This window comes from Tetrao urogallus, assembly GCF_951394365.1.
Source record: "Tetrao urogallus genome assembly, chromosome: 6".
Classification (NCBI taxonomy): domain Eukaryota; kingdom Metazoa; phylum Chordata; class Aves; order Galliformes; family Phasianidae; genus Tetrao; species Tetrao urogallus.
In genome coordinates, this window is record NC_136819.1 from 21628480 (window position 1) to 21655641 (window position 27162).

The window sequence follows — 27162 nt, forward strand, 5'->3', positions numbered from 1 at the left end:
TCTGAATAATGCTTAATGATAGAAGCTGAGTCTGGCAAATATGAAGCTGTTGGTCAGTCTCCAAATTTTCGGATAATGAATGTAAAATTACTTATAAGGGAAAAAACAACTAAAACAACTATGTTGCAATATTATAGTCATTATTGTAGCGTTATATTAACTATTATTTATTGTTTTTGTGATTGTTTTCAGTCAACAAATGAAAAGTAATGTTTCACTTCGTGCCTATATTTGCTGATTAAATTCTATCCAGTGAAAAGGGTGTTTGTAATCTGTACTTCACCAATGGATGTTATGCAGAGACTTGCCAAAAGCAGAGGGCAAAAATATGAAGTTTTATAAAGAGTTGAAAAAAAGGTTCATCTCTAAGCTAGTGTGAAATTGATGTTTTCAGTAGCCCAGTTCTGCTCAAGTAAATGCTGAATATTATTGACAAATGAAATGCATCTGTCCTTCTAGAGCTGTAGTAATATTTCTATGCTTTTGCTGACTTCTAGTAGTTCTAAGATATCTTCAAACGTTTAAGTTTAGCTATTGCTGTTCTGTGCAGTGATCATTTTGTTTGTGATGGTTTATAGATAAGTATTTAATGCTTCATCTCAGCATGTATTTAACAGCTGGTTTTCATCGTGGAAAGTTGGAATCCAGAAGACAGCCTTATGTCAGAACAGCTTTTGTTTAGCACAAATGCATCAAGCTATTAGTTCTGTGTTTGAAGAATAGGCAATCCTTACTGAAGAAGTTTTCCAAATTCCTTCCAGACAAACTGGGGAGGGTGTGGGTTGGCAAGAGTTTTGCCTACTTAGTTTCCATTTCAGCTGCTAAACGTACTTATGCTGAGGTGTGTTGCTCTTTTCTTCATAGCCCCTGACTTTTTTGAGCCTGGGAAATGCCTATCTGGCTCTGAACAACATTAGTGGAGCCCTACAGGCCTTCAGACATGCACTGGATTTGACTACCAAGTGTTTGGAGTGTGAAAGCAGCCTGAAAATGATCCGCTGTCTGCAGTTCTACCCTTTTCTCTACAACATCACCTCTTCTGTATGCAGCGGTAAGCAGTTGCTGAAAGATGGACTGTGAGTGAAGTACTGTCCATATCTGCCTTGAGTGGTGCACCTGGAATTCGTGTTTACTGTGCTGCTTCGTTTCAAGGATTCTCCTTTTTGCTTTGTAGTGTATTCTCCCTGTGGGGACCAAGGTTGAGGCACTGCTTTTAATGGAAGAGTTATGGTCCATTAAGAAGTGCTTGAGGATGGCTTCTTAAATATCTAGAGGGCTACCAGTGAGTGCAGATTACTGCCTGAGTATGTCAGTAATACCTTAACAGCCTGACTGATAGCTCTTACTGGTAAATGAGGAATGCTTAGAGAAATGTACAGCTCAGGTACTCAACAGCCCCTTTGTACATCTTTTCAAATTTTACAGTCAGATGGATTTGTTTTCTCAAAGCTAAGAAATTGGCAAAGAGCAGCTCTAATTTTCTTATCCTTCCACTGTGTTCAGTCCATTGGATGTCATTTTATAGTGTTCAGTCTTCATGGAATAGACTGAGTGATGTCAGTACAGTATTATTTTGTTTATATGTGGTCTGTGTTCACTGCTTCTAAACTCACAAAAATCTATAAAAAGAATGTGTTTGAACCCAATCTCTCCCAGTTAAAATACTTTTAAAAAGTTGAGGCATAATGCTTTATTGCTCTTAGTATCTACTTGAATAAAATCCCCCACAAATAGCTATTGGAGACAGGTTTTGTTTCTGTAGGTCTCACTAAATATTTCCAGTACTTTCCCTGGTCTTGCATATAGCTAATATGCTGGTCACAAGCAATCTTAAAGAACATTTATGAATATGCTTAATGACCCAGATTTCTTGCAAACTGTCACTAAAGTATCTTCTTCCCTTGTGAAAGAACATGTGAGAGTAATGCTTTTGATTTTTAGTATTACTAGGACTTTCTCTGTTGTGTTTTTTTGTTGTTGTTGTTACTGTTTTGTTTCTTGTATTGTTCTATAATTCCACATCCAGGTGAGAAACATGGAAAAAGCTTCCTTTGATTTATCATCTAGAATTGGCTGCCTAAATGCAGGCCAGAGGCCTTATATACCTCCTAAATATGGATTATTTTAATGTAGTTGCTATTCCAGGTCTGTGTCAGTAGAATAATAGTATGTTTTATGGCCTCCTGCATTTTCACTAATTTACAGCATGCCAGTTTTGCAGAGAACTGAGTGCTATTTGGTTAAAGTAGCAATAGGTATGAAAGCACATCTTGGGGGTCACTTTCTGACTCAGAATTGTAGTATATAAGTATTCTACTCTTTATTTATATTCTTGCTTTTTCATGGGACTCCTTCTGTCTTAATATTTCTCTCTCTTTCATTTTTATCTCTAATACCCTTTAGGTCATCTTTTGTCTGGGTGCAAGAAAAACCTGAAAGCGTGAACCTGACAAATAGTGTAAACGTTCTTTGTACCTTCCTCTGCAGAGTGTAAAATAAACACGCTGGCTAATTCAGCTTTGGTGATGATTTGTGGTTTAAATAAAAAATGAGAATTAAATGAAAAGGCAGACAAATTTTATTTTCATATGGTTTGGGGAAATATTTTTCCCCTGCTCTTCCTCTCATCAGACTTGAAAGGAAACTTGACAGGCTATGGGAAAGTTGAAGGTGAGTCTCCAAAACTGATATTTACCTCCTCCGTCTCCTTTGAGAGCTAAAGAAGAGCTGTTTTGCAGTACCTGGTCCACTGAAAAAAAATCACCCAGAAATTGGAATGTCAAGTATTGTCTCTGGTCTAATTACTTTGAGCATTTCTTCAAGATTTTTGAAAGTAACAGTAGGGCTGCCTGTGCTTTAGGCTGCACGCTCTTGCAGCAAATGCTCGGAGGAGTCAGGTACATGGTGCAGTGAATTGAATATAGGATCAAAATTTTGAATTTGTGATCTGGTATTGGGTTGCATTATGTGTCATGGATATTTCATACAAGTGAAACGGGAGTTTTCTGAAGCACACTGGGACGTTTGTTGTTAGTACAGGACTTAAAGTTGGTGCACTGATGCTGACTTACTGGATGCTTGCTAGTATGTTCCTGCCTGCACTGCTGCCTCATGCTGTTTTTTTTCTGTTTCTGTTTTAGACATAAGTTTGTTTCTCAAACTCAAATCACTTCACGCATGTGAGAGCTCATGCCCTTCGTGTTCTTTTAGTCAAGATCAAAATTCAAGATCTTAAACGTCTGGAATACCATTCTACTAATACATGAAGTGTAACATCTTTAAGCTTTGAGTGTCTCTAATCTTACTGTTTCATTACTTGGTAGGATAGTGCTTTTACAAAAAGCTTTGTGCAACCCTTCTGGAAATAGAGGCACTGAGAGCAAGGAATTTCTCTTTATACACTGTCAACATCTCCAAGTACTTGTATGTAGTGAGTATGTAAGTTTGTAGAAGCAGCGCGTACTAGTTCACATTCTGAGCTCTGTGTATGTGTTCAGCTTAGCGACAGTGCTTTAAGTGTGGGCTTAGTGCCCTCTTGTGGTGCAAATACCCCATACCATATGAAATCATAACTCTTGGTTTATTTCATCTGCTTCATCTTAAAATAGAACATGAGGAAAAAGGTATTTGAGCACTTAAGTGTATACGTTTTCCTTTATCTCCTAGCACATTTAAGTCCTACAAAGTTAGTAAGTTCTGACCTTCAAGTACATAGACCTGACAAGGGAGAGGCTCACCTGAAAAGAGAATCTCAGCTTAAAATCCCATTTATATGGGCAGATTAAATAAATAACTTAAATCAACATCACAGTTGAAGCCTTCAAATCTTAACTTAATAGCTGCAATTGCTTCAGGTTTCATATAACAATTTTAGCTACTCAAACACTAAACAAAGGCCCTGATATTCCAGGACAAACATATGTTTCCTTTACAATATGGTGTGCTAAAGCAGAGATGTGAAATACTCATTTTGTACGTTCTTAAGCATTCTTAATTTAAGTCCAGAATCTGCCAATTGAATAGAATTCTGGAACTGAACACTACTTTTTCTTTCTTTATCTTACTTGTCATGTCAAAGCGGAATTCTTTAGTTCTCCTGAAACACCTTTAAGCTACCATTTAATGTTAGTATTTTTATTTATTTGAGTACATTAATGGGAGGGATTGGTCTGTGACCATTTGTTTTTGTGTTGCTCTTACTCTCACTGCAGTCTTATGGGAAATTTCATTGGTGCAAAAGGAATGGTCTCCCACAGTAGATTTTTCAAACACAGGGATTTCTACTGAGCATGCAAAGTGCATGTTAAAGCTCCTAGAAACATGTCATGGCAGATGTTTGTGTTGTCACTTAATAACCAGGTAGCTCCATGCAGAAACTGGGTCCTGTCTTAAACAGGAGCAGTTCTGCAATTACTCTTGTCAGTTGAAGTGAAGTTCTGCTTGGCTTGTTTCCACACCCCCCATGCACACAAGTAAGGACTCTGTGCCCAGTGAGCTTCATGGGGATCTGGGAATGGAGCTGGAGTCTTTCTCAAGTATCCCTGGCAACAGATATAAGGTCATCTGAAGGAGCTGTTGGAATCTAGTTGACCTACCTTGAGTTCAGCAGTGCTAAAGGAGTAAGGGGAGGTTACACTGTACTTGTGTAGAATGAAGGCATGACATCTGATGCAGGCAGGTGGGAGACAGAGAAGGAGGGCCACTTTTGGTGGAGGTGTCTGCTACTGTCAGCTGCATCTCTGACTGGGAGGTCCTTAAAAAACTTTATGTGGGATTGTGCTCTATGGCAAAAATGAGACCTAGTTCTTGTTTCAGTGTTGTGTGACCATTTCAGCTCTGCTAGCACAGCAAGAGAAGAATCAGTTCCTACCATCCGACTTTGCTGGGATATGTATGGAATTCATAGAGTTTCGGTGCTGTGATATGGAAGATTTTTGAGTAGATATGTTGTTGTCAGAGGATAAATCTCTTTTCTAAGCTTACAAACTGTTGCATTTAGAAGCATGTTTCTTTCCTTGGGGGCTCTGTAATACTTCTTACTATTTGATTTGGTATCTGCTGTGTAAATTAAACCTTTCCCTGAAAAGTCTTCGTCTAGCTTCTCTTGAGTTGCTGAAAGAAGTTGAAAGTGAAGGAACTTGCCTTACAGAAAAGTGAAAAGCCATGCTGCTTTGAAAGAAATCTTTGCTTTCCAATGCTCCAACTGTTTTTGTCTTCAGTACTGTGCAGAGAAGTATAGATGTTGATTCTTCACCTTAAGAATCAAATAATGTAGCACTGTGTTAAACATGGCATTTCTAGCTACTACCTGTTTCATATTCTTCATAGTCCATGCACACTGCTTCCAAGCTACTGCTTGTTGGAAAGCTGTTGTGTACCTTAAAGGCTCCTGTATCCACCAGACAGTACATGCTGTTTCAAGATTGTGTTCCTCAGATGTCCTTCTCTATTGCGTTTGTCAAACAAGCTGATGATGTGGGTGAACTTGGTCTACAGACTCCTTTTATGCTCACATCAAATGATTTCTGTACAATGTGCAAAGCCTGTCTTGCTAGCTTATGTGCTTGCTCTGCTTATTTGTGGGATAATGGTGTATCTAACAGCTGCTCTCAAAACTCACTATTGTCACTTTGTACCATCTGAATATCTGCAAAATATAGTGTTCTGTATTCATTCTGTCTTTTCTCAGGACCAGAAGACCACAAACTGGCAGTGGAGGAAAGAGAAAAAAGCCATTCTCTCAGCTGCAGGACTAAGGAGATGGGGATAGCATGGTGGAGAGTTCAGTGAGAGTTTACAGATGCAAAACTATTAACACTGAAAGGGAAAGTAGTACAGTATTAGATTAAATATAGTATGACAATTCCCATTTTTGTCTGCCTTCATAGCACAAATGATTCTTCCTCATATACTATCTGGATCTTTCTGTTACTTCAACATAATTACATGTTCATGTAATAGGAGAATTGATCATCAGGGGTTAGGATGAAAGAGGAAAGATTCCCTTTCTGACTGAATCTTTCAGAACTTGATACCTTCATTTTTAGTTTTCAGGTGTATTAATGTTTCTCTGCAATGCTCTTGGTGATTTTTTTTTTGTGCTACTGTCTGCCTTCATCTCCTTTTACGAGGCTGCATTAGCCAGGGGTGATTTCTTGCATGCAGCTAGACCTTTTTTAAAAGCTGCATCAACTACATATGTTTCAAAGGCTTTTTAGGGGTAGTTCCCTAACTACATCTCAAGGCAGATGTGTTTGTGTGAACAACTGTGTAGTAAAACTGCATAGACTAAATTAGTGAGTTGGTTAAAGCATATTTGGAAGGAAAAGAGCATGTGGCCTGGCCCCTGTGTGTGGGGGAATTGACAAGGCATTGTTTAGTCTCATTAACAACTTGCCAATACCTTGTAGGCTGTATTCACTTGGCTTAAATCTGAGAACTTCTAAAGTGGTGATGTGTACCTTCAGCCTGTAATGAGCCATGTTGAGATTGTCTCAAAGCAGCATGTGATGCCATGTGTTCAGATTAAAATGAGCACTGCATGCTGAGCCATGGAGTGCCAGACACTTAACTACCCCTGATCTGTCTACTTTATTGATTTGTTTTTCCTTTTAAGGTTGGTTGCCTGATTCATGTGAGAATCTGCCGTGCTCTGATTATCCTCAAAGCTTGAAATCTATCATCCATTCGGGCTACTAGTGACCAAAACTAGGACAATTCCAGTTTCCCCAGATGAAGAAATAGATACTTCTTGGATGCAGCAGTTCTGGGGAGGCAGGAAATTCTTCCAAAAATTCCTGTATTTTTGCAGGGCCTGCTTTACGGGTTTGTACAATACTGGCATTGCGAGGAGAGTGTTTTCCTCTTGAATCCTAAGCTGGGGCAATTGGCAATATTCTTGTCTAACTTCATTTTCTGCAAGAGTTTCCTGCCTGGATTCTAGAAAAGGCTAATCCAATTTCTGCTTGTTCTTCATTGCTCCATCAAAACAAGGATTGATTTTTGTCTATTTCATCTGGAGCAATAACTTTGCTCTTTTTAAGGAATTATGTAAAATATAACCTGTCAGACAAACAGCTGAACGAACACTTAGAAGCTTCTTAGTAAGGGGCACACTTGCCTGGCAAGTCAACAACTTCCTTTGTTATTTGAGTGTGTCCGTGTCTCTGTGCTTTGATCTTCAGTAAGATTGTGCAGATATTTGTCCCAAACAAATCTGTGAATTGTTGTGGGTTAGTATTAACCATTAATCTGCTCTGGTTAAAGAGTGTAATGTAGAGAAAAGATGCACAGATGAACATAAAATACAACCTATCAAAACTATTTTCTTAAAAATGCAAAATCAGTTCATTCCAGAAACCCGTTAAAATTTACCATGTAGCACAAACCTTACAGACTGTGTTAGTTAAATCTACGTGCATAACACCATTATACACCCAGCAGGTGTATAATGAAAATCAGGCTTTCCAGTGTCAGCATGGTGAGAAAAGTGGAAAGTTAGCTAACCCCATTATGAGTAACTGCTAGCTGTTCATTTTTAAAGAATGGGCTACTCCTGTGTTTAGTCCTTTTTAAACTTCAGTTCGTAGATATTGAACGTAAATAGGGGATCTAAGGGTTGGGCTTGAGTCATGCAAAATATTTAATGTTTAGTTTGAGAGGTATATAGGGCTGAACATGGAGAGAAGAGAAGAAAAAGAGCAAAACAAACATGAGACAATGTCTCTGTTTTATGATAGCAATACTTAAAATAAGAATTTCCATGGCTTAATCCAAGCCTACTTCGGAAGTATATTATGTGAAATCAAGGAACCGAATACTGGCCATTTAGTTGTCACAGCATATGTTGTGCTATGATCTGTTGTAGTGGGCATTTAATGTTAAGAAATAAGTAGGTATTTTATATGACATGAGAAAAAAAATACCTAAGCATGCAGGAGAACTCACTGAGGACAAACCTTAATCTTTGAAATTCGTATGTACTTGTTTCTCTTACTCTCTCCCCCTGTCTCTCTCTCTTTCTCAAAAAAAAAAAAAAAAGCTGCTATTTCTGAAGCACAAACTGAAATTCAGGCTGGCGTGCTGCTTACCTTGCTACTCTGCCATCATACTCTGAATGAGATATATTCCAATCTCACTTACTGACTGACAGGATTTGAGAATTTCAATTTAGATGTTTCTATATTTTGGATACTATTCCTAGGCATTATAGAGCAAGTTATGGCTTCTAGGTATGCCTCATAATAAAGCAAAAGCAAAACCTCTTATTGTAGTGGACAGTGAGGAAGGAGCACAGTAAAGGCTTTAGATAGTCAACTTCCTTGATTTTCCCTCCCTGTTCTTAGTTATGAAAGAGGTGTTTCGGGGTTGTTTAGTTTGAAGTGTTCTGTTCTGCTACATGGTATACACTGCTGAATTCTTCTAGAAGTTTAGCAGGCATATCCCTTGCACTGTGATCAAGTTTAAACAGGTATGTCTTCCTATTTTGTGTGTGTGTGTGTGTATATTTAATGACTTATATTTCATAAAGAAAATGTGGTGTCTGCATCAGGGACTAATCTGTTACACAATGTTGAGGTGTTTCTATCAGCATGAAGAGATCTGACCGTGTATGGTTGGCATCTGTGTGTTTTTAAAGCTTTACTCAAAGCTGTTGTAATGAGACAAATAGCTAATCTTCAAATCTATAGCTAAGCCAATTTAGAGGCATCTTTTGGTTACAAATCACATTTTAAAACTATTTTGCTACAAGTGAGTACAGTTGTTTTACAATATAATCCTCTTAATTGAAAATCCATTATTGGAATAAATAATTTTAAAAAATGAATGCTTCATTTTGTGTGCATGAGTCTAAACTCTGACCGTGTAAATAGTTCTGTTGTTTGCTATGCATCGAACCAAAGCTTGTTATGTAGCGCACTCTTATGACTACTGGGTTTGAGTATGCCCCCCTGCATCTTTGAGGAAGTTGCTACTGACTGCTCTTCTAGGGGAGGAACTTAAGAGGTGGGGATTTATGAAACTTTTACAATGCTTGCTACTACTTTCATAGAGCTTTTCATTGCTGCTTGTTAAGCTTTTACCTTAGGTTAGCAAAACATCCTGCGCTATGATATTGAAACAGTTTTTTTAGGGTTTTTTTTTTTTTTTTTTTTGAGGGGGTTGGGGAGGAGGATGTTTGTTTTGGTTTTATCCTGTAACCCCAATTTTGGAAAGGAGGGTTTTTATGAAAGGAATAATGCTTAAAATAAAGGGTGCTTCCATTTTGGCAGAAAACATATCAGAAGCTTAGTCCAAATGTTGAGACATGGCTGCTGTCATTCTCAGCTAGTATCAGTATTGATACCTGACTAGAGATACTTGGCCTGACAAGTAACTTACTATTCTCTGTCCTTTGTTATTCCAGAATAGTAACAGTGGTGATACGTGGATGGCAGGGGCAATTTGTAGTCATTACTGGAGTACATTACAGCTGTAAAAGATACTGGAGGTACATTTGTATTTGGACTGCAAAACCTAGTCGTGCCTTGTTGAATCTAGCAGTGGGCAAGACTTAACTGCTGAATGGACTGCTTTGCTTTTCAAGTGTGCAACAAGGCTTTTGGCAGTTCTGTGCTGCTGAAGATGAAGGCTGCCCTTCTGCTCTGTGTCTTTTCTGAGCCCTAGAGCATAGAGGGAATATGTTGTAAAGCTTGGGTATTCTTCCTCAGTTAAATATAGACCCATTGAGCACTTGTATCAGTATTGCATAGCCAGGTAATTGTTAATTAAAAGCTTCTACTTTTCTTCCCACCTCCAGTTGTCACTGTTAATCATTTTCTCTAAAAATAAACTGAAAATCCCTTTGTTATATGTTGTTATTTTTGCACTTCAGTTGTGGTAAGCACAAAACTTTGTTATAGCTACTGGAGCACTATTCAGTCATGCAGCTCGGGTGGATTTGTTGTGTTTCCAGTGACAGCTCTGTTCCATCATTGCAGTGTGGTTTGCAGTTTCTGCTTTCTGAGCTCAATCGTGGGATTTTATTTTATTTTTTGAAGTCTAAATGTGTGTTTTGTTTTGTTTTTAATTAAAAGAAATGAGTAAGAAAAGGAATGCATGAGTTTTAGAGCAAAAATCATAATACAAGCATAACAGTTTATAATTCAGTATAGCAGAGCAGCAATGGCTGCTAGAGATGTTCCTCTTCCCTTGTTACTGTTCATCCTATTGATTTAAAAAACTCATAAAATAACTGGCCTGGATTTTTTTTTCCCTTTAACAAATTCTTAGATCTAAAGATTATCAGTTTCTTTTGCGACCAAATATCTTTTTGTATGCAGGCAGAATAACACGTTTTCTGGTAATAGCTCACAGGAGCTTTATGAAATGGTCTGTTCACCTTGAAACATCAAGGTAATTGGGTTGTGCAGTATGTAATCCCCAGAGTTATTATCGCTCTCCAAGTCAAAGCTCGTGTTTTAGATGTTGCCTGAAGGAGGGTTCCTCAAAGAGCACTGGACAGGACTTGTCCTATAAAATGATAGATGACAATTCTTCAGTTTCATTTCTCTAGTGAATATATTTAATACTAAAAATGCAGTATCACTGAAACAGCAGGCACCCCCAAAGTTTTCATGTGGTCTAATGAGATTGTTATTAATCTTCATGTTTAAAGGGTAATATAACACTCTTCATAAGAAAAGATAGTTATTGTCACTGCATCTCTCTGTGAAGAATATGGTTTTGAGTGTGCATCAGGAAACATGGAGTTTGACTTCTTGCTGTAAGGTTCTTTAGCTGTAATGTCTGTAGTAGGCACTAAAGCTTTGGTGGAAATTGAGGAGGGGCCCTTAGAATCAAGGTGGTCAATTTTAGATGGAAAGGATGACCTTATCAGATCTTTTCTGTACTTAAAATTTATGCTGTCTCTTCATGGCAGGGTGGTTGAGACCATGTGTTGCAATAGTGCTGTACAAGCACTTCTACATCAGCCCCGGAATTAAGCAGATTAAAATGACATGAGGAATAGAGACTTCTAGCATCTAATACTGTTTTCTGATGTTCATCTTAAGGATCTCCATGCTTTGTTTTAGAATCTGGTGTTGCTTTTTCTATCTAGTGGATTTGCTTTATAGCTTATGAACTTCTCTCATTTCTTTTTCTCCCATTTTTTTCATTAAATAGGCACAGTCAGATTATTTATTTGTCGCATTTCCCTCTCTTATGAATAATAATTATTATTATTATAATTATATTATTATTAATGTTATATAAAATGCAAAAGACTACATGTGTTGTGTTGGTAACATCTTTGTTCCACTGGCTGGTGAGTAACAACGGAGTCTTAGAATACATGAGGTAGAACAGTCTGATACACTTTTATCTGGACTTTCTGAGCTCGGATGTAAAGTCACAACATCTGCTCCCAGAAAATGAATGAGCAACAAAGAGATCCTTCTTCAGTACATTTTCATGCAGTAAGCTGGAGGATCAAGTACTGCAAAGTGGTTTTAGACTTCAGGTTTTGTAATTGTAATCCCTGTGTCTGGACTTAACACCCAAAATTCATGTGTGCACATTTGGACAACCAGAATATTTCTGAATAAGAATGAATATTGTATAAATGAGCATTCCTAGGGCAGCGGTCACTTTTGTCCTTCACCAAGGTGGTGTGCAGTAGGTATTGAAATGACGTGGGTCACGCTCTGCTGCTGGGGAATGTTTCTGGAACCTGGAGCTGCGTTGTTCCTTTGGTGGAACTTGTACTAGGTGTTCTTCCCTGTTGCTTTGCAAGCATGCAGCTGATACAAGCTGTAACATTCTGTGGGCGGTGTTTCCATACCACCACGTCCATGGTAAGCTCATCCAAGACCTTCTCTTCTTTTTTCAGCCAGCCTTTTTTTCCTCCTGTGACATCAGGCAACTGAAAGCAGTAATTTCAAAAAATCAGGCCACTCGGATTTCTATATATAGCAGCTCTCAGATCCCAAGAAAACCAGCACTCTCATTTAGTCTGTTTTTAGCAGTTAGTATTTGTAAATTAATATTAGCAAGGTTAGTCTTAAGTAGAATTGTGCCTTTTTTCCCTCTCGCTTGCTATTTCTAGTTTTTTTTGGGTGTTTTTATTTCAAAAATGATTGTCTGTATATGTTGTTCATTTTGCTTTTTTTTTTTTCTTCCCCTTCATACTAATGATGAATTGACCTTCAGCAAAGGGAGTTGTGGTCATTACATTACTGAGTAGCACCTGCCTTGCATCAAAATCAGACTGGTTGTGATGGCAGGCAGGGGGACTTGTTTAAGCTTTAGTGTTCTGTGCACGCCACTCTTCGTGAAATAAACATGAGGATCTCCATAGATTGAAGAGGGTTTTTTTTTTAGTGAAACCAATGACTTTTTTTATTGACAGCACAGAGGGAGATGTTGCAGGATTAAAGAAAGAGTCACTAATAGGATAAGTAGGAAGGGAAGAATATAATTATGTGGTAGATGTTAGGACAGTTTCTGAAGTTACCAGCTTCTGGTTTGAATGTTTGCTTATCTAATTCTTGTCTTTTCATATTTGGCAGAAAACTAGTTTTTACTGAAACTTTTTCTGTAAAATTCGTGAATACAGTTATTTGTTTGTTTTTTTGACATCTCCAGAGGTGTTACCTGAATGTTGACAGATGCAGAAGTACAGAGCATACAGTGTATGTTCCATCACTGACAAGTAGTGGAACAGGTGACACCTATCTGAGAGTAAAGCCATCCCCTTCATGCTGGCCTGATGAAGAGCGAGGCATTAAAAATATTCCTTTGTAACATGGCATTATCGTGTGGAGAAAACTGCCGTATTCATATTCTTCGTAATTCATGCTGCCAGTTGGAAAAATAGTGCTTTCCATATGCAGTGTATAGTACAAATAGCTTTCACAAGTAGAGCAGGGAACATACTTGAGGATCTTGCATTTAGCATGGGCTCTTTGATTCGCTAAATGCTTCTTAATTCACTTGTGTATATGAGCTGTGTTCACTCGTAAGTGATTGGAAGGAGAAAGGAAGGATTTTAGAATAGTAGTTTAGTACTTGGAATATCTGCTTTACTTCTCAGTGACAGGCTTCCCGTGTCTTGGCTCTGTAGCTGTGCCACAAAGTGAGGGCAGCTCCCAACCGTCACACCGCATGGGAGATGCACGTCCCTGTAACTGTGGAACTCTGGGGAGGTGAAGGGGGTCAGCCCTTTAGACACTGTGCCTGAGAATCTGACAAGGAATTACAGTTAGGAAATCTGAGATCTTTGGAAACACTCATTGAAAGTGCTACCACTACACAGTTATTTCTCAAGTACTGTGCAGCTTCCTATCAAAAGATGCTTGTGTTTTCTTTCATTAGTCATTCACAGTGTGTAGGTAAAAACATTTTCTGTAACTTTTTTAGGTAATCTGCCTTGTCAAAAGGCAGAGCAGGGTTGTTTTGGTTGGCTTTGTTTTCCACTAAGCAATGGCTTTGATACTTTGTGAAACCCTACTACTAATCTGTGTGTAGACAACTGCAAGATGACTAAAAGGAGAAGTCTTATGTGGTGTATCAATAAATTCCTCTCCTTCAGGTCACTGTCATGAGAAGAGTCCAGAAGGTAGTCATGACAAGGAGAAATACTTTGATGACCACCATGAGTCAGTCACAGAAATGGCAGAAGGACACTCTGGGAGAGGTACAGAAGATACAGAAATCCTTACTCAGCATTCATTAAGAGATCCCTCCATTTTGAGACTGGAAAGTAAGTCAGCCTTAAAATTCAGTACTGACAGATGAATGATTTTCTAGACTTTTTGGAAGAGCTGTCTTCCTTCCTCCAAGGACTTACATTACTCGCTTCTGCCTATAAAGTGGAAAGTGATCCTTAAAACTTAGTTTGTGGTATTTACTGTTCTTCTCCAAGTCTGGCATGAAAAGTGAAATCAAAGGTAGGATGCTTTCCAAGGTAAAGGATGTAGTCTGCATTCTCCAGTCCCTTTCTCCATATGCAGCATGGAATATTTAGTTTGTGCAAATGAAAGAGTCAGATCACAGGGAAAAAAGAAATGAACAAGCCTTTTTTTTTTTTTTTTTTTAATAAAACTTATGGATGAAGCTACGAAAAAATGAGGTTATGGTATTCCCTTTTAGACACTGTTACTGCAGAAAGCAATGGTTCAGAAGGAATGGAGAGTTTAGAAGATGATCAGATGTCTGAAGAGATGCTGGCTTTGGTGGATGAGTTTGAAAACTCATGGCCTCAAGAAGCTTTTGAAGGGGCGCTGGAAGTAAAAGGTCGTCGAATGGACTTACAGGGAATCCGTGTCCTAAAGAAGGGAGCTCAGGATGGCCTGGCAAGCTCCTGTTTTGGGGACTGTGGTGATGATGATGAAGCTGAATGGGTAAGTTTGGGTGAGTTTGTAAAAAAAACTTGTACCAACTTACTGTTACAGAGGGATAGACTAAAACAGTTTCTGGGAACTCCCCCTGTAGGTTACACAGAGCTGGTTTGTGTTTTACGTGAAATGAGCTATTAGTTTCAGTCCATTCTAAAGGAAAGGCTTCCACTAAAACTAACATCATTGATTATCAACTGCAGGTGATTGGGTGTTGAATGTTGCTGAGTTCCTCCATGCTACCTGTACAGAGTTACAAAGGAGACAAGATTTTAACCAAATGTCCTAGTTAGCATGAAGATAACAAAAATACCTGTAGTCATCATGTTGCCAACGAAATATGTAATGAGAAATGCATTTCAGCTCTTCAGCAGTCAAATTGGTTTTCTCTTAGGCTAGAGTTTGAAGTTGTATGTTGTTTGCGTAGTGTGATGCATTAAAAATGAGCAGGCTCAGAGAATGAGTTGAGATGGGGAGGAGATGAGATCTCATCATAGCATCTTTGGAATTCAGTCCTTGGGCTAAAACAGGTAGTGTATTGGAGCAGCTAATTCTTGTGATGTTTCTTAATGTTAACCTTGCCAATATTGTCCTTTTGGTAGATCACTTTTCAGGTCAAACGTTTAAAAAAACCAAAAGCTGATAGCTTGGATCTCCAGGAGCCAAACGGGAGAAATGGAGAAGAAGGGGCTAACGGAGAAAATGAAAACTTCTACCAAACTGCCTTGGAGATCAGTGGACCAAAGATACCTTCTCCTGGACCAATAGGTAACTTACCACTTTGAGAGAAAGTAAATCCCTTGCAGGTTTTGAATTACTATACAATCATAGAATGGTTTGGGTTGAAAGAGACCTTTAAGATCATCTTGTTCCAACTCCCTGCTGTAGGCAGGGACCTTCCTCTAGACTATAGTTTATTTCATGGCAGCTTTTATTTTACATTGGTTTATTACTATAAATATGTACCGCAGAGATGACGTAGTGGAATATAAATTCTGGATGAGAATGTGGAAAAACAACAGCTCTCTTCCGTGAGTACCTTCTACATGAAGTACAGCATAACTTCCTCCACTGTATGAAAACTTTCTAGATAATACCCAGAACTTCTGGAGATAAAGTGGTAGAAGTGGAGAGTGAAAGACAGTGATAATGTCAGTAGGAATAGTGAATGGAGTGGGGAGTTAGTTAATTCTTTTTTAGTAGAGCTAGTGAAGAGTGCAGTCTTGCACCAATGTGGTTGAGGAGGTTTGCAGAAAGAGAGAGAGATTTTGCTACTTAAGAAACAAGTATTGTGGAGAGATCTATTAAAATAGTGCACGTTAGTTCCATCAGTGCATTCATTTGGACAGAAATCGTCAGCACTTGATTGCTTTGATTAAAATTTGGAATTTCTAGAACTTACTGATGCCAAGGAAGAGGGGATGAATAATTGTTCCCCATACGTTTCATCTTACTATGATTTCAATTGATGTAAAATTTTAATGTTATGGGCTTACAAAAATATGTTCTCTACATTCCAGTCATTGACAATTTGATGACCTAGAAAGTAATTCACGTTTTTGAAGGCTTTTACTTGAAGTCTTCAGCAAACTTATGAAGTTATTAGCAACTAACAAATACAAGTTATTAAATTAAATAAGGAGGGGGTTGCATGACAACAAGTAACTGTTTGTGAGGACACACCTTTCCTTTTCTCAGTGTGTGTTCTCTCCCTGAGCTACTTTCCTAGCTTTATTACACAGCATCCCTTAATTGTAAAGTCATTAACTTTCTCACACTCCTGAGAGGCAAGCTCTGCTGACATCCTCTTTACAAGAACTACATTATCAAAGTTTAAATAATGCGTTGGAGGTTCACTTGGGGAGTTCCAAGCAGAACAGGGAAATGACCGTCCTCTGTTTGACTGGTACTCTGATAACTGATCTGTCCCTGTGTAATATTTTCATGCCTTTCAGAGTCTTTTCCTGTTCATGCTGGTAGTAACTTCAAATCAGGTACTGCACAGTGCCGCTGACAAAAAATGATCTTTCCCCTCTGGAATTTCCTCAAGTTTTTCAGAGTAGATTTTCCTTTAATCAGAATATTTTACAAAAGACATAGTGTTGCAGACTTTATCATCATTTTGCAAAACTGTGGTGAAGCACTTAAACCTTGATGGGAAATAGATCTTGCATCCAAGAAGTCAACATTTTAGGTAACCAGAAATAGGTACTAGAATACTGCATCTGTAGCTGATATGATAGACCTTCATGTTTGTGAATTTGGCCTCTCACTGTGCAAATTTAAGGCTACGATGAGTCGTTTTTATCTTCAAAGTAGTTCAGATGATTTTGATGAGAGAAGCATGTTTCCTAGCAGTTAAGTTGGATTTGTAGGATTTGGTACAAGATCCATCAAATATGAGGGGAAGATTTCAGTGGATTTTTGAATCAAAAGTGAAGATGAGATTCCTAAAATTAAGTGAATTATTTAACCTTTCCCTTCCTTGGTTAACTCATTTCCAAAATGAGAGGTTGTAAGTAGTTTCAGAAATGTTGCTGTCTTGAGTGTGAATGCAGTAAAACCTTTATTCATGGATAAAAAATGACAGTATTTTTTGTCTCAGATTGTCAGAAGATGGAGTAATCAGCTTTTATTAGTTCTTACTGTAGCTGTACATCATAAATGATAACTCACTTAAGAACTTGAAGGAGTTAGAGATATTATTTGTGAACAAGAATGGCAATTGTTTTTAATCTGCAGCTATTGAAAAACTCTAACTTATAACTTGTATCTTAAAACTTTGCCATCAAATCTCATCAAACCTCAATCTGCCATAGCATCCACTTCTGTCTTTGGATCCCACAAGTTCTATTCAGTATATTTGGATATGGAATTGTTCTTACAGAAATCTGATGGCAACTCTGTGACTTTTGTGTTGTAGGTATTTACTGGTGTATTTTGTAATTCACTGTACTAAGTCTTTCTGCTTGAAAATAATCAGTTTTATTATTTCTTTTTTTTTTTTTCTTCTCTTCAGGAAAGAGGCATGACTATCGTAGCCTTGGGTGGCCAAGTCCTGATGAATGTCTGAAACTCCGTAGGGTAGAGCTCACAACTGTGGCCAGCACATGGCTCGCTGTTTCTGCTAAAAACATTGAGTAAGTATCTTATATATGGACCTTAAGCACTCACACAAAGCAAGGCGGTTGTATGGCCTCGAGTGTACATTAACTAAAGATTTTATTGTTCATTAAAGTAAGAAGGAACTATCAGGATTACAAAGACATTTGGAATAATGATGTGGTATTTTAACAGTAGACTTGCAAAGAAGAATGCAACTTCAGACTGAAGATCCAGTTTCTCTTGCTTCTCGAGCTGTTCAAAGGAGATTCTTCTGTGCAGTTTACATTCACTAGGGAGCTTTGTAATGACTCTTCTCTCTTCTTGTCCTGACTGATTCAATTTATTACCTTTGTAGCATTACAGAACACATTGATTTTGCAACACAGCTGCAAGAACCAGCCATGGAGCCCCTTTGTAACCCCAATCTGCCAGCTAGTATGCATACTTTGGACCACTTGCAAGGTGTCTCTAGTCGAGCAAGCCTGCATTACACTGGAGAGAGTCAACTTAAAGAGGTATGCCACAGTTGAAGGCTGTCATACAAAAACATCTATACCATGGCAGATTCAAGGTACGTTTAGTGCCCTGTCTCCCAAAGTGCCCTGCAGTACATGTACACCTGAGTAAGACTGTAAGAATGATGCAAGCTAAAAGTGATTTTTAACCAGAATATTTACCAGACTGTTTTCCCAATCTTCTGTGATCTGAGCTGAGGGAAATACTAAAACACCATTGCTGTCTTGGTATTTATCGCTCTAGATAGATGAGTTAGTAGAATAAAATCAGAATATGCACAAACTTGTAGAATTCTCAGTATTCAATGGCATGGAGTTAAAAGATTCTATGATGATAGTACCAACTCTAGTTATATAGTGATTGTTTAGGTTCAAACAAATCAGTGATTTGCAAAATGCTGGGTGAAGAGAGTAGCCAGCAAGTGAAGGATATCTTTTCTCAGTTTCCTTTAAGTACTTTTCCTTTCTCTTTCACAGGTGCTACAGAATCTTGGCAAAGACCAGTACTCACCACAGTCATTAGAACAAGTTGGTACTCGAATAGCCAAAGCTCTGGAGAAGGTACGTATGAATGTGAGAAGAATAATGTCTGGACATACTGCTTGGCTTAGCAGTCAATCCAGTCTCAAACCATCTGTCTGAAATAAGGAATGAATTTGTACTTGGACTTGAGATTTGTGTCTATTCAGCATCTATAATGCCCTCACAGGCTTTTACTTGAGCTCTATATACTTTGCTTACATTTGGGAGTCCCACTGTCAGGTCTTTTGCCCGTCTTTCTACAAAAACCTAAGCTTGTAAAATTTCCCAATATTTCCAACCATGTTGTGAGCTGTGTTGTTGGCTGACAATGGATATTATATACAGGAAGGATGCAGAGCTGTTGGAGTGGGTCCAGAGGAAGGCCATGAAGATGATCAAGGGTCTGGAGCACCTTCTGTGAAGAAAAGCTGGGAATGCTGTACTTATTTAGCTTGGAGAAAATAAGGCTTTGAGAAGACCTCATTGCAGCCTTCCAGTATTTGAAGGGAGCTAACAATCTTCCAACTTTTTACATTGTCTGATAGTGATAGGATGTGGAGAAATAGCTTCAAACAAAAAGAGAGAAGATTTAGGTTAGATGTTAGGAGGAAAAAGTTTACTGAGGGGGTGGTGAGGTGCTGGAGTGGGTTGCACAGGAAAGCTGTGGGTGCCCCATCTCTGGGAGGCGTTTGAAGCCAGATTGGATGGGGCCCTGGACAGCCTAATCTAGTGGGTGGCAAATTTGGCCATAGCAAGGAGGATTGAAACTGGATGATCTTTAAGGTTTCCTCCAACCTTAGCCGTTCTATGATATTAAACTGTTTTAATAACTCTCAGTCTTTCTTCAGGTGCTGCATTCACTTGGAGCTTAAGGAAAGTCAGAGTTAACCCATGGCTCAGCTCTTCCAATTGCACTTGTGGCAGGAAAAGAGTTCTTCTCTTTCCTACCTATTTGTTTTTTCCCTATGCAGTGTTGAGCTGAAGTGTCAGATGCATTCAGGCAGTGGTATAGCACCATATGCAAGGCTGTATATGTGTGCATATTTGTGTTCCCCACTGAGAAAACCAAGCTTCCTAGCTAGATCAAGGCTACTGAGGGCCTCACCTGGAGAGATGCTTAGGGACATAATTTTCCAATGACATACAAATCAGAATGCAGTGATTGCTGTATACTTCCAGTGTTGTCAGGAAGATATCTCAAACTATAACACGAAAGAGGGATATACCAGAACAGTTTGGTGCCCCTGGCCTATTCTACTGAAGGCTCTCTAAGGAAGTTACTGTGGTTTGAAACTGAAGTCAGTAAGCCTTTATTGTTCCCAGAAAGTGAAGATATTACTCTTAAGTTTGCATAAGCTTAGTTTCTTTTGACTTTAGGTATGCTAAGTCTTATGTGCTACACTTGACTCTGCAAACAGCAAGCTTTGTCCAAATACATGGAAAATTTACTACTAACAGAAGAGAAACAGAATTCTTCATAAGGCTAGCTGTGATGAAAATAAAGCACAGTTCTTCTGTCTACCAATCTCATTCGTTATTCACAAGAGTTAATCAAATCAAGATGACTACTTAATTAATTGCACATGTGAGCATAAACATTAACTTAAAGTGTCTGAGTCCATTGAATTCAAGCACATAGTATTTTCCTTTCTAACATGTGGCATGGGAGTCCGCCAACTGGAGGCAACAAACTTGATCAGCTAGTCTGTTCAGGCTTTTGCTTTGAGTTGCAACCCAGAGCATCCTTTCTCCTTTGGTGGCAACAGAGAGCCCAAAGAGAACAATCAGCCATCTTAGCTGGTGAAAATTGTTGATTTATATATGGTAATGTATGTACACATCTAGATGCTCAGCACCTGACAGCTGGTTAGAAGATACTGTGACTGCTGAAGCTGTTGTTACTGTACAAAAGATTAAGAAAAATGATGTTCTGTTTGGAATTTGTGTTTTATTTGGCTCATTGATGAGGCTTTTGCTTATATGTTATTAGATAAATTCTTAAGACACTTTGGAATAGTTGAATGCTATTTTTAAGTGAAGCATCCTCTATCTCGATATATTGAGTAAATTCGAAGAGTGAAAGGCAGGAAGGTTGTTAACTACAGGTGTCTGTATGACTCATTTTCGTGTTCTCTTGCAGAATCAGACTTCATGGGTCCTCTCTAGCATGGCAGCTCTCTACTGGAGGGTGAAGGGCCAAGGAAAGAAGGCGATTGATTGTTTACGGCAAGCATTACACTATGCACCCCATCACATGAAGGTGTGTACACATCTGCCTGCTACACAGATAAAATAATGTTGTCCTTGTGAGATAGCTGCTTAGTTTTCACATACGATTATTAAAACTAGAATTGTGCATATCAGGAGTCTGTATACGTACTGTATATCAGGTACTTGTGATGAAATTGCAAGACTTTCACCAGCTGTGAATGTGGGCTACAAAAGAGCAATTTCCTGCATTTCAGTGGGTTTAACACTTCTCTATTGGGCACTACAGGCTTAAACCTCCTTCTGCTATGTAGGACTTTGAATCTTTGTCAGCCTCATCTTGTACAAGTCTTTGACCCTAAAATATGATTGTGCTTTTAAAGGGGTGGAAGGAGGTGAGATCTGAAAGGATAATTTAAATGCTGAAATCATAACTGCTTTGGCTGACTGGTGCCTGATTTTGAGTGGCAGTTTTGTGCTTTAATCCAAAAAAGGTAATATTTTGGACATAGCCCACTGTTTCAGTTGACTGCAATGCTTTGCACCCTTAGCACTGTGTTGAATATTATGTCTGTTCTTAGACACCAGCTTCACCCTCCTGAACTGGTAAATGCAGTATAGGCCCTTAACTCAGCATTGTGGATTTTACTTTCAAATTGTTCAACATCGTAAAATGCAAACCACTTTTTAACTCTTGGTCTTAAGTTGTTTCCTGAAAATCAGAAGACAAAGTAGTTTACACTGTCATGTTATTATTAAGAAGATTTATCCATTAACCAGAGAAAGGCCTCAACTCAGAAATGTTGATCTCTTCCTATTTCACATCATTACTATCTTTTGTCTCCTGTAATTCTATCTTTTTATCATCATCCTTTTAAAACGAGGTTGGAACCGCCCAACACAACAGGCCTGTCTTTCTGTTATGGTGCAGTAGTGCTAACTGTTTTCTGATACCATGATATAAAACTGACTGGGACTGGCTTACACCAAATCCGTGCTTAGTTTTTGTCCTGGCTCCAGAGAAAAACTCTGAGTCTTGTTTGCAAAGATACAGCTGCAACTTGGAATTAGTGATTTAGCATAGATGAATAGCAATGTATTATTATAATTATATAATTATTATTAAATTAAATAATTATTATTATTAAATTATTAAATTAAAATTAAATATATTTTATATATAAAATTGTACATTATTATAATGTATTATTTGTTTAATCCTCCTTTTTGGCTTTGTGTTCCATCTCACCTTTCCTCATCCAAATAAGTAGTAATTTTTTTCCTATGGGTTTCTTTTATGATTCTAGCTTCCATAGTATCTGCATGGTATCAAGGAGGAAGGGATCAAATTGCATCCTAAATTTTTAGTTTTCTGTTGAATGCATCTGCAGATCACCTCTGAGTGGTATTTTCCCTTCCTAGGTGTGAAGTCCAGCTCCCTGAGAGCTTGTTACAGCCGTCAGGGCTCCACAGTTTTGTCAGTCAGACACAGTCTGGAAATTCAGGAAATAAAAACATTGGTGACTACCTGAGAAGATTTTGTTTATAGCTGTTAGCATCTTATAGGAAATCTGTGTCAGGGATGGGATAGAAAACAGTGTGTGAGTTCCATTAATGTTTAACTCTTTTTTCACTTCCCTACTTTCTCTTTATTCGTATTCCTTTTGTGCAACTGCTGAAGGAGAGGGATCAAAGAGCTTCTCTTGTCTCTCAGAGTACATCTTATCTTTGGGGAAAAAGTAACAGCATCTTAAAAATAAATATATGTGCTTGGATATTTAATGTGAGCTAATTTTTGAGTTGTCTATGCAAAAGCAATGTTTGCTCACTTTCGTGAGCGGATATATGTATATGAGTTACTGTTTTTGTTCATAGCTCAGGGTCAAGTGCCTTTTTTTTTGGTAAGTGTAACTCATCACTTTCAAAGTGACCAGGTGGTGGAGCCTTCTGTCAGTCTTCTCGCTCCTGAAACAATTTCAGTGGAAAGAACCTCACTGTTGATCACTTTCTCTTCTCTTAAAGGATGTACCACTAATAAGCCTGGCAAACATCTTCCACAATGCCAGACTTTGGAATGATGCTATCATTGTTGCTACCATGGCAGTGGAAATAGCACCGCACTTCGTGGTTAATCATTTCACACTGGCGAATGTCTACGTAGCAATGGTGAGCGTGTTTGTTATTCTGATGTGTCTTGTTTATGACACATGGAATTCATAGTTCCACAAATAACTTTGGCGAAGCAGCATTCATGAAAGAGGGGGAGTGTCAGTAAGAAAATATTTTTTTAATACACTTTTTGGAGCTTCAAAGCTTTTTACTACTTATTTAATACATGAAGGTAGTGTTGTTACAGGCTGGCTTCAGGATGCTGCCTACAAAGCTTTATTAAGACAACAGCAAAAAATTGATGATTTTGACTGGCTTCCATTCTAAATAAACACAGGATATTTTTGTTGCACTGGGAAATTAATGATAAACTAAGTTTCCATCCTGAAGAGCTTAGTTTAATGTAGTTAGTAAAACCCAGTTTGCAGGTGCAATAAACAAGCAAAAGAGATGTTTAATTTCACTATTTGGATTATCAACACCCAAAATAATTTACAGATTGAATTCAAAGTTCTTCATACTTCCTATGTATTCAAATCTGTAATTCAGCTTTTGCTATTTCACACGAATGCAAAATGTTCATTCCTTTTTCCTTACTAAAGCTGGATTGGTTCTTGGTTGCTTTTTTTTCTTCAACAGGACCAGTATATTTCAAGGTAAGAGAGGCACCATTAAACTGGAACATAGTTGATATGTATATTCATGTCAAAAGTATTTTCAATTACACATGTTCTATCTATCCCTTCCAGTATTTAGCACTTGTCATAGATCTGTCTGTAATGGTTTGCTCTTCTGGCTGGGGGGGGATCATGCTGATAACAAGATAAGTTTGAGAGGTAATGGTGTATTGTGGTTAGCGGAGTTGAAAAGACTTGAAATGTGTGGTACTGTTGAACACACAGTAGAAACACGCTGAAGAAAGGAATGACTTTGTTCTATTAAGCTATTGCTTCTGACAGTAGTTTGAAAGAAATGAAGTTTTATGCTTGAGTTGCCAGTCTTTTTCAAGTGAGCACAGTGCCTAAGGATAACTTTATTCTCCTGGATCTGAGAGATTTCTCAGTGAAGCCACATATTCATTACGTGAAATGGTTAGCAACAGGACAAAACTTATCTTCTGGATCAAATTATACGGATATAAAAGTGAATTTATTTATTTTGTGTTTAGGAAGTTATCTTTAAGAACTGAGTCTGCCCAACAGATTGTTTAGAGAGAAAAAAAAAAAAAAAACAAAAAAACAGTAATCAAAAGTGTAGCATCATAGAGGCCAACGTTCCTTAATTTGCAAGACTTTTCATCACATTGCCTTGAAAAGTGGAAACTGTTGGCCTTGATAAAGAGTAAAAACTCTGCATGGATGTTATAGAAGAAATTTAAACGTTTGTCTAAGTAATACCAGTAATACTGGAAAAATCTGCTCTTTTCATTTTTGTTTGTCAGTACTCCCATAAGGTAATATGGGATTTCCATTGTAAGTCCTCTTGACACTGTATGGAAATACACTTTTTAAAAATCAAGGCTTTACAACTCCATTGATGTAGTTAGTGTTTATAATGTGGCTAAAAATGAGCATTACCTGAAGTGTATGAACAAGTTACTGAGAAAAAGGGACTTGACTAAAGCTGAGCTAATGCTTAGAGTGAGATCCTGGGGAGTTCCAAGTAGGAAGCAATAGTCTGCCCGAAGTTCTGCCGTCTTTCATGTATAAAGAAACTTGAGGAGTCTAGAAGTGCTGTGCCACTCGCTGCCTGCTTTCACGTGGGGATGTTAGTTTAGCTCTTTGCCAGTAGTTCATCAATAGCCTTGCCATAGGAAATACTGAATATGCTGTTTAAGAGGAAAGGTGCCAAAATCCAACACTGTTTTTTTGGGGGGGGGGATTCCCTTTAGTAGATTCAGGAAAATAGATAAATAAATAAATGAAATAAATAATCCACGGTCTCAAAAATATAGAAGCAGCTCAGTTCTTATAAGGAGGAAAGAGGAGGAAAAAACATGCAGAAAGTGGCTGAAAAGAAAGATGAAATCATTTGAGCTGTAACAGACCTTTAAAGGTCATCTGACCCAACTCCCCTGCAGCGAGCAGGGATACCAACAGCTCGATCAGGTTATCCAGCCTTACCTTGGATGTCACCAGGGACAGGGCATCTACCACCCCTCTGGGCAACCTGTTTCAGTGCTTTGCTGCCATTTTAAATAAAAGAAAAAGTTGTTACATTCAGTCTAAATCTTGGGTTTTGTGTTTGTTTGTTTGTTTTTAACCATTTTACAGCAAGAGTACCAAGATTATTAAAAAGAAAAGGCAAGAGAATTGGTCAGTAATGTTCTGCAGTTATTTGAATCCAGAGAACACAGGAGTTATCTGGAGGAGGAAATGAAAGAATGAGAAAGTTAGTGTTCACTGTTTTTAGAATCTGACTTTATGCAATCTTCTGTTCTTTTTTTATAGGAAGAGTTTGAAAAGGCGATGAAATGGTATGAGTCAACATTAAAACTTCAGCCGGAGTTTGCCCCAGCAAAGAATCGAATCCACACCATTCAGTGTCATTTACTTATGAAAAAAGAGCGACGGTCTCCATAGAGATTGGTGGTTTTTCTCTTTTTTCCTTCTTTTTTTAAAAAGCCATTCTTCACTACTCTGCTTTTAAGTGTGCTAAGATAAATTGATGAATCAAAATTTTTAACAAGACTTCTGAAAGGAGGTGGGATTTGGATCAAGGGTTCTTTTATCTTTTCTCAGATATAGAGGCATCTTTGGAAAATGTTTCACAGACAACAATTTTAAAACATCCATGTAAATATTAAACCAAGGAAGTTCCGTGAGTCCATAACCACTTGCACCAGGACCCAGGCACTGTTAGTTTCTCCTTAATGCTCAGATTGGCATTCAGCGTCCAAAATGACTTGCTTCATGTCTTATAATCTAGGTCAATAGAAATGCAAAGCACACACCCGTACCAAATAGTAAGAAGAGATAATCAACAGTTCATCCATGTGAAACTCCTGCTTTGTCCAGTCCTGTTTACTCCATGCAACATTGCCTGCTTTTTGGGAAGGAGAGGCACAGAATTTCAAACATTTATTTAGAAAACAAAATAAAAAGGAGTTAGGAACATCTAGCATTTTTTGAATGATTTCTTTCTGTTGGAGATGAGAGAATGAAGGTGGGGAACATCAGGACTCTGAAGTCAAAGTGTTTTTTTAATCTTATTTGCAGGGAAAAAGAAAAAGAAAAAAAAAAAGAGTAGAAATCCCAATAAGATGTTTTATATTTGTCTGTATATTCATAGCCCTCTGCCTCCCTGAATGGTTGTTTTACTGATTCTTTGTTCACTGTATTTCTAGTCATTTCAGAGTAAGGTGCAAGTTTCTGCTCTCTCTGAGCCATACTTTCAGCAGCTCAGGAAGGAGCAGGGAGGCATTGTCAAGGTATCATGAGCAAATGAGTCAGGTGGAAGATTTCCAAATCAGTTTTCTCTTTGTTTGGTGGAGGACGTGATTCTCCATACATCATTGTTGAATTAACAAGGGCACATATTTGAAATAAATTGTTTATGAACAAAGCATGGCTTCTCCTCTAATCTGTGTGTCACGCGCCGTTTGAAGGAGACTAGACTTGGGGAGAGCTGCTGCATTTGTCTTGGAGCAAACAGAGCTGGGAGTTGACACAGCCTTTAACATTCTTAGTTAGATAATAGTTTGCTACATATCCATAGAAAACTCCTCACCCCTCTTTCAGTAACAGAAATTAAGAGCCTAAATGGCACGGGCGAACCTATGGACATCAATGTAATTTTTGTAATTTACTGTAGCTTTTCAGTTCACAAAATAATCCCTGAATATTTTTATATGTAATTGAAGATGATTAGTTCTAATGCAAATGTTTACCTCTGTTTTACTGCAAGTAATTTTTTTTATTAATCTAGAAAGCCTCACAGAGGTATGAGCAAGTACTGCTGTTGGGTAGATTTTTATTAAAAACGTGCGTGTTGAATTTCTGATTGTCATCTGAGCCAACAGCAAGTCAAATTGTATTCCTTTCCTAAGGCTGTTTGGAAGCCTGATAACGTTGACTGGAGATCTGTCTGCATAAGTTCTATTGTTGAGAGAGTCAGATCACTTTCAGGAAAGTCTAATACAGCACCATGAAGATCATGGACTTGGGAGAAGGAATTGCAGAGACTCCTCACCTGGTGTTTTGGAAGAAGCCAGTAAGATAGGTGCATGTTAAAGGAAAGAAGTTCCATTCAAGTTGGAAAAAAAATGTAATATGCAAAGTTTTCTTACCTAAAAGATCCAGCTTGCTGCTTAATGCTCCGGTGGG

General features: G+C 38.1%; 1 protein-coding gene across 1 annotated transcript in view; it reads left to right on the plus strand.

Moving 5' to 3' along the window:
- Positions 1 to 25419, plus strand: part of TTC17 (tetratricopeptide repeat domain 17) — a gene marked incomplete at both ends in the record, with an annotated part of 50092 nt that extends 24673 nt beyond the window's left edge. The window contains 10 exons of the mRNA XM_079536656.1: positions 865 to 1051; positions 13574 to 13744; positions 14134 to 14384; positions 14981 to 15146; positions 17398 to 17518; positions 17839 to 17998; positions 18476 to 18559; positions 20661 to 20780; positions 22751 to 22894; positions 25288 to 25419. Of these exons, the coding sequence (XP_079392782.1) occupies positions 865 to 1051; positions 13574 to 13744; positions 14134 to 14384; positions 14981 to 15146; positions 17398 to 17518; positions 17839 to 17998; positions 18476 to 18559; positions 20661 to 20780; positions 22751 to 22894; positions 25288 to 25419 (1536 nt within the window). The remainder of the gene's footprint in view (positions 1 to 864; positions 1052 to 13573; positions 13745 to 14133; positions 14385 to 14980; positions 15147 to 17397; positions 17519 to 17838; positions 17999 to 18475; positions 18560 to 20660; positions 20781 to 22750; positions 22895 to 25287) is intronic.
- Between the last annotated feature and the right edge of the window lie 1743 nt (positions 25420 to 27162).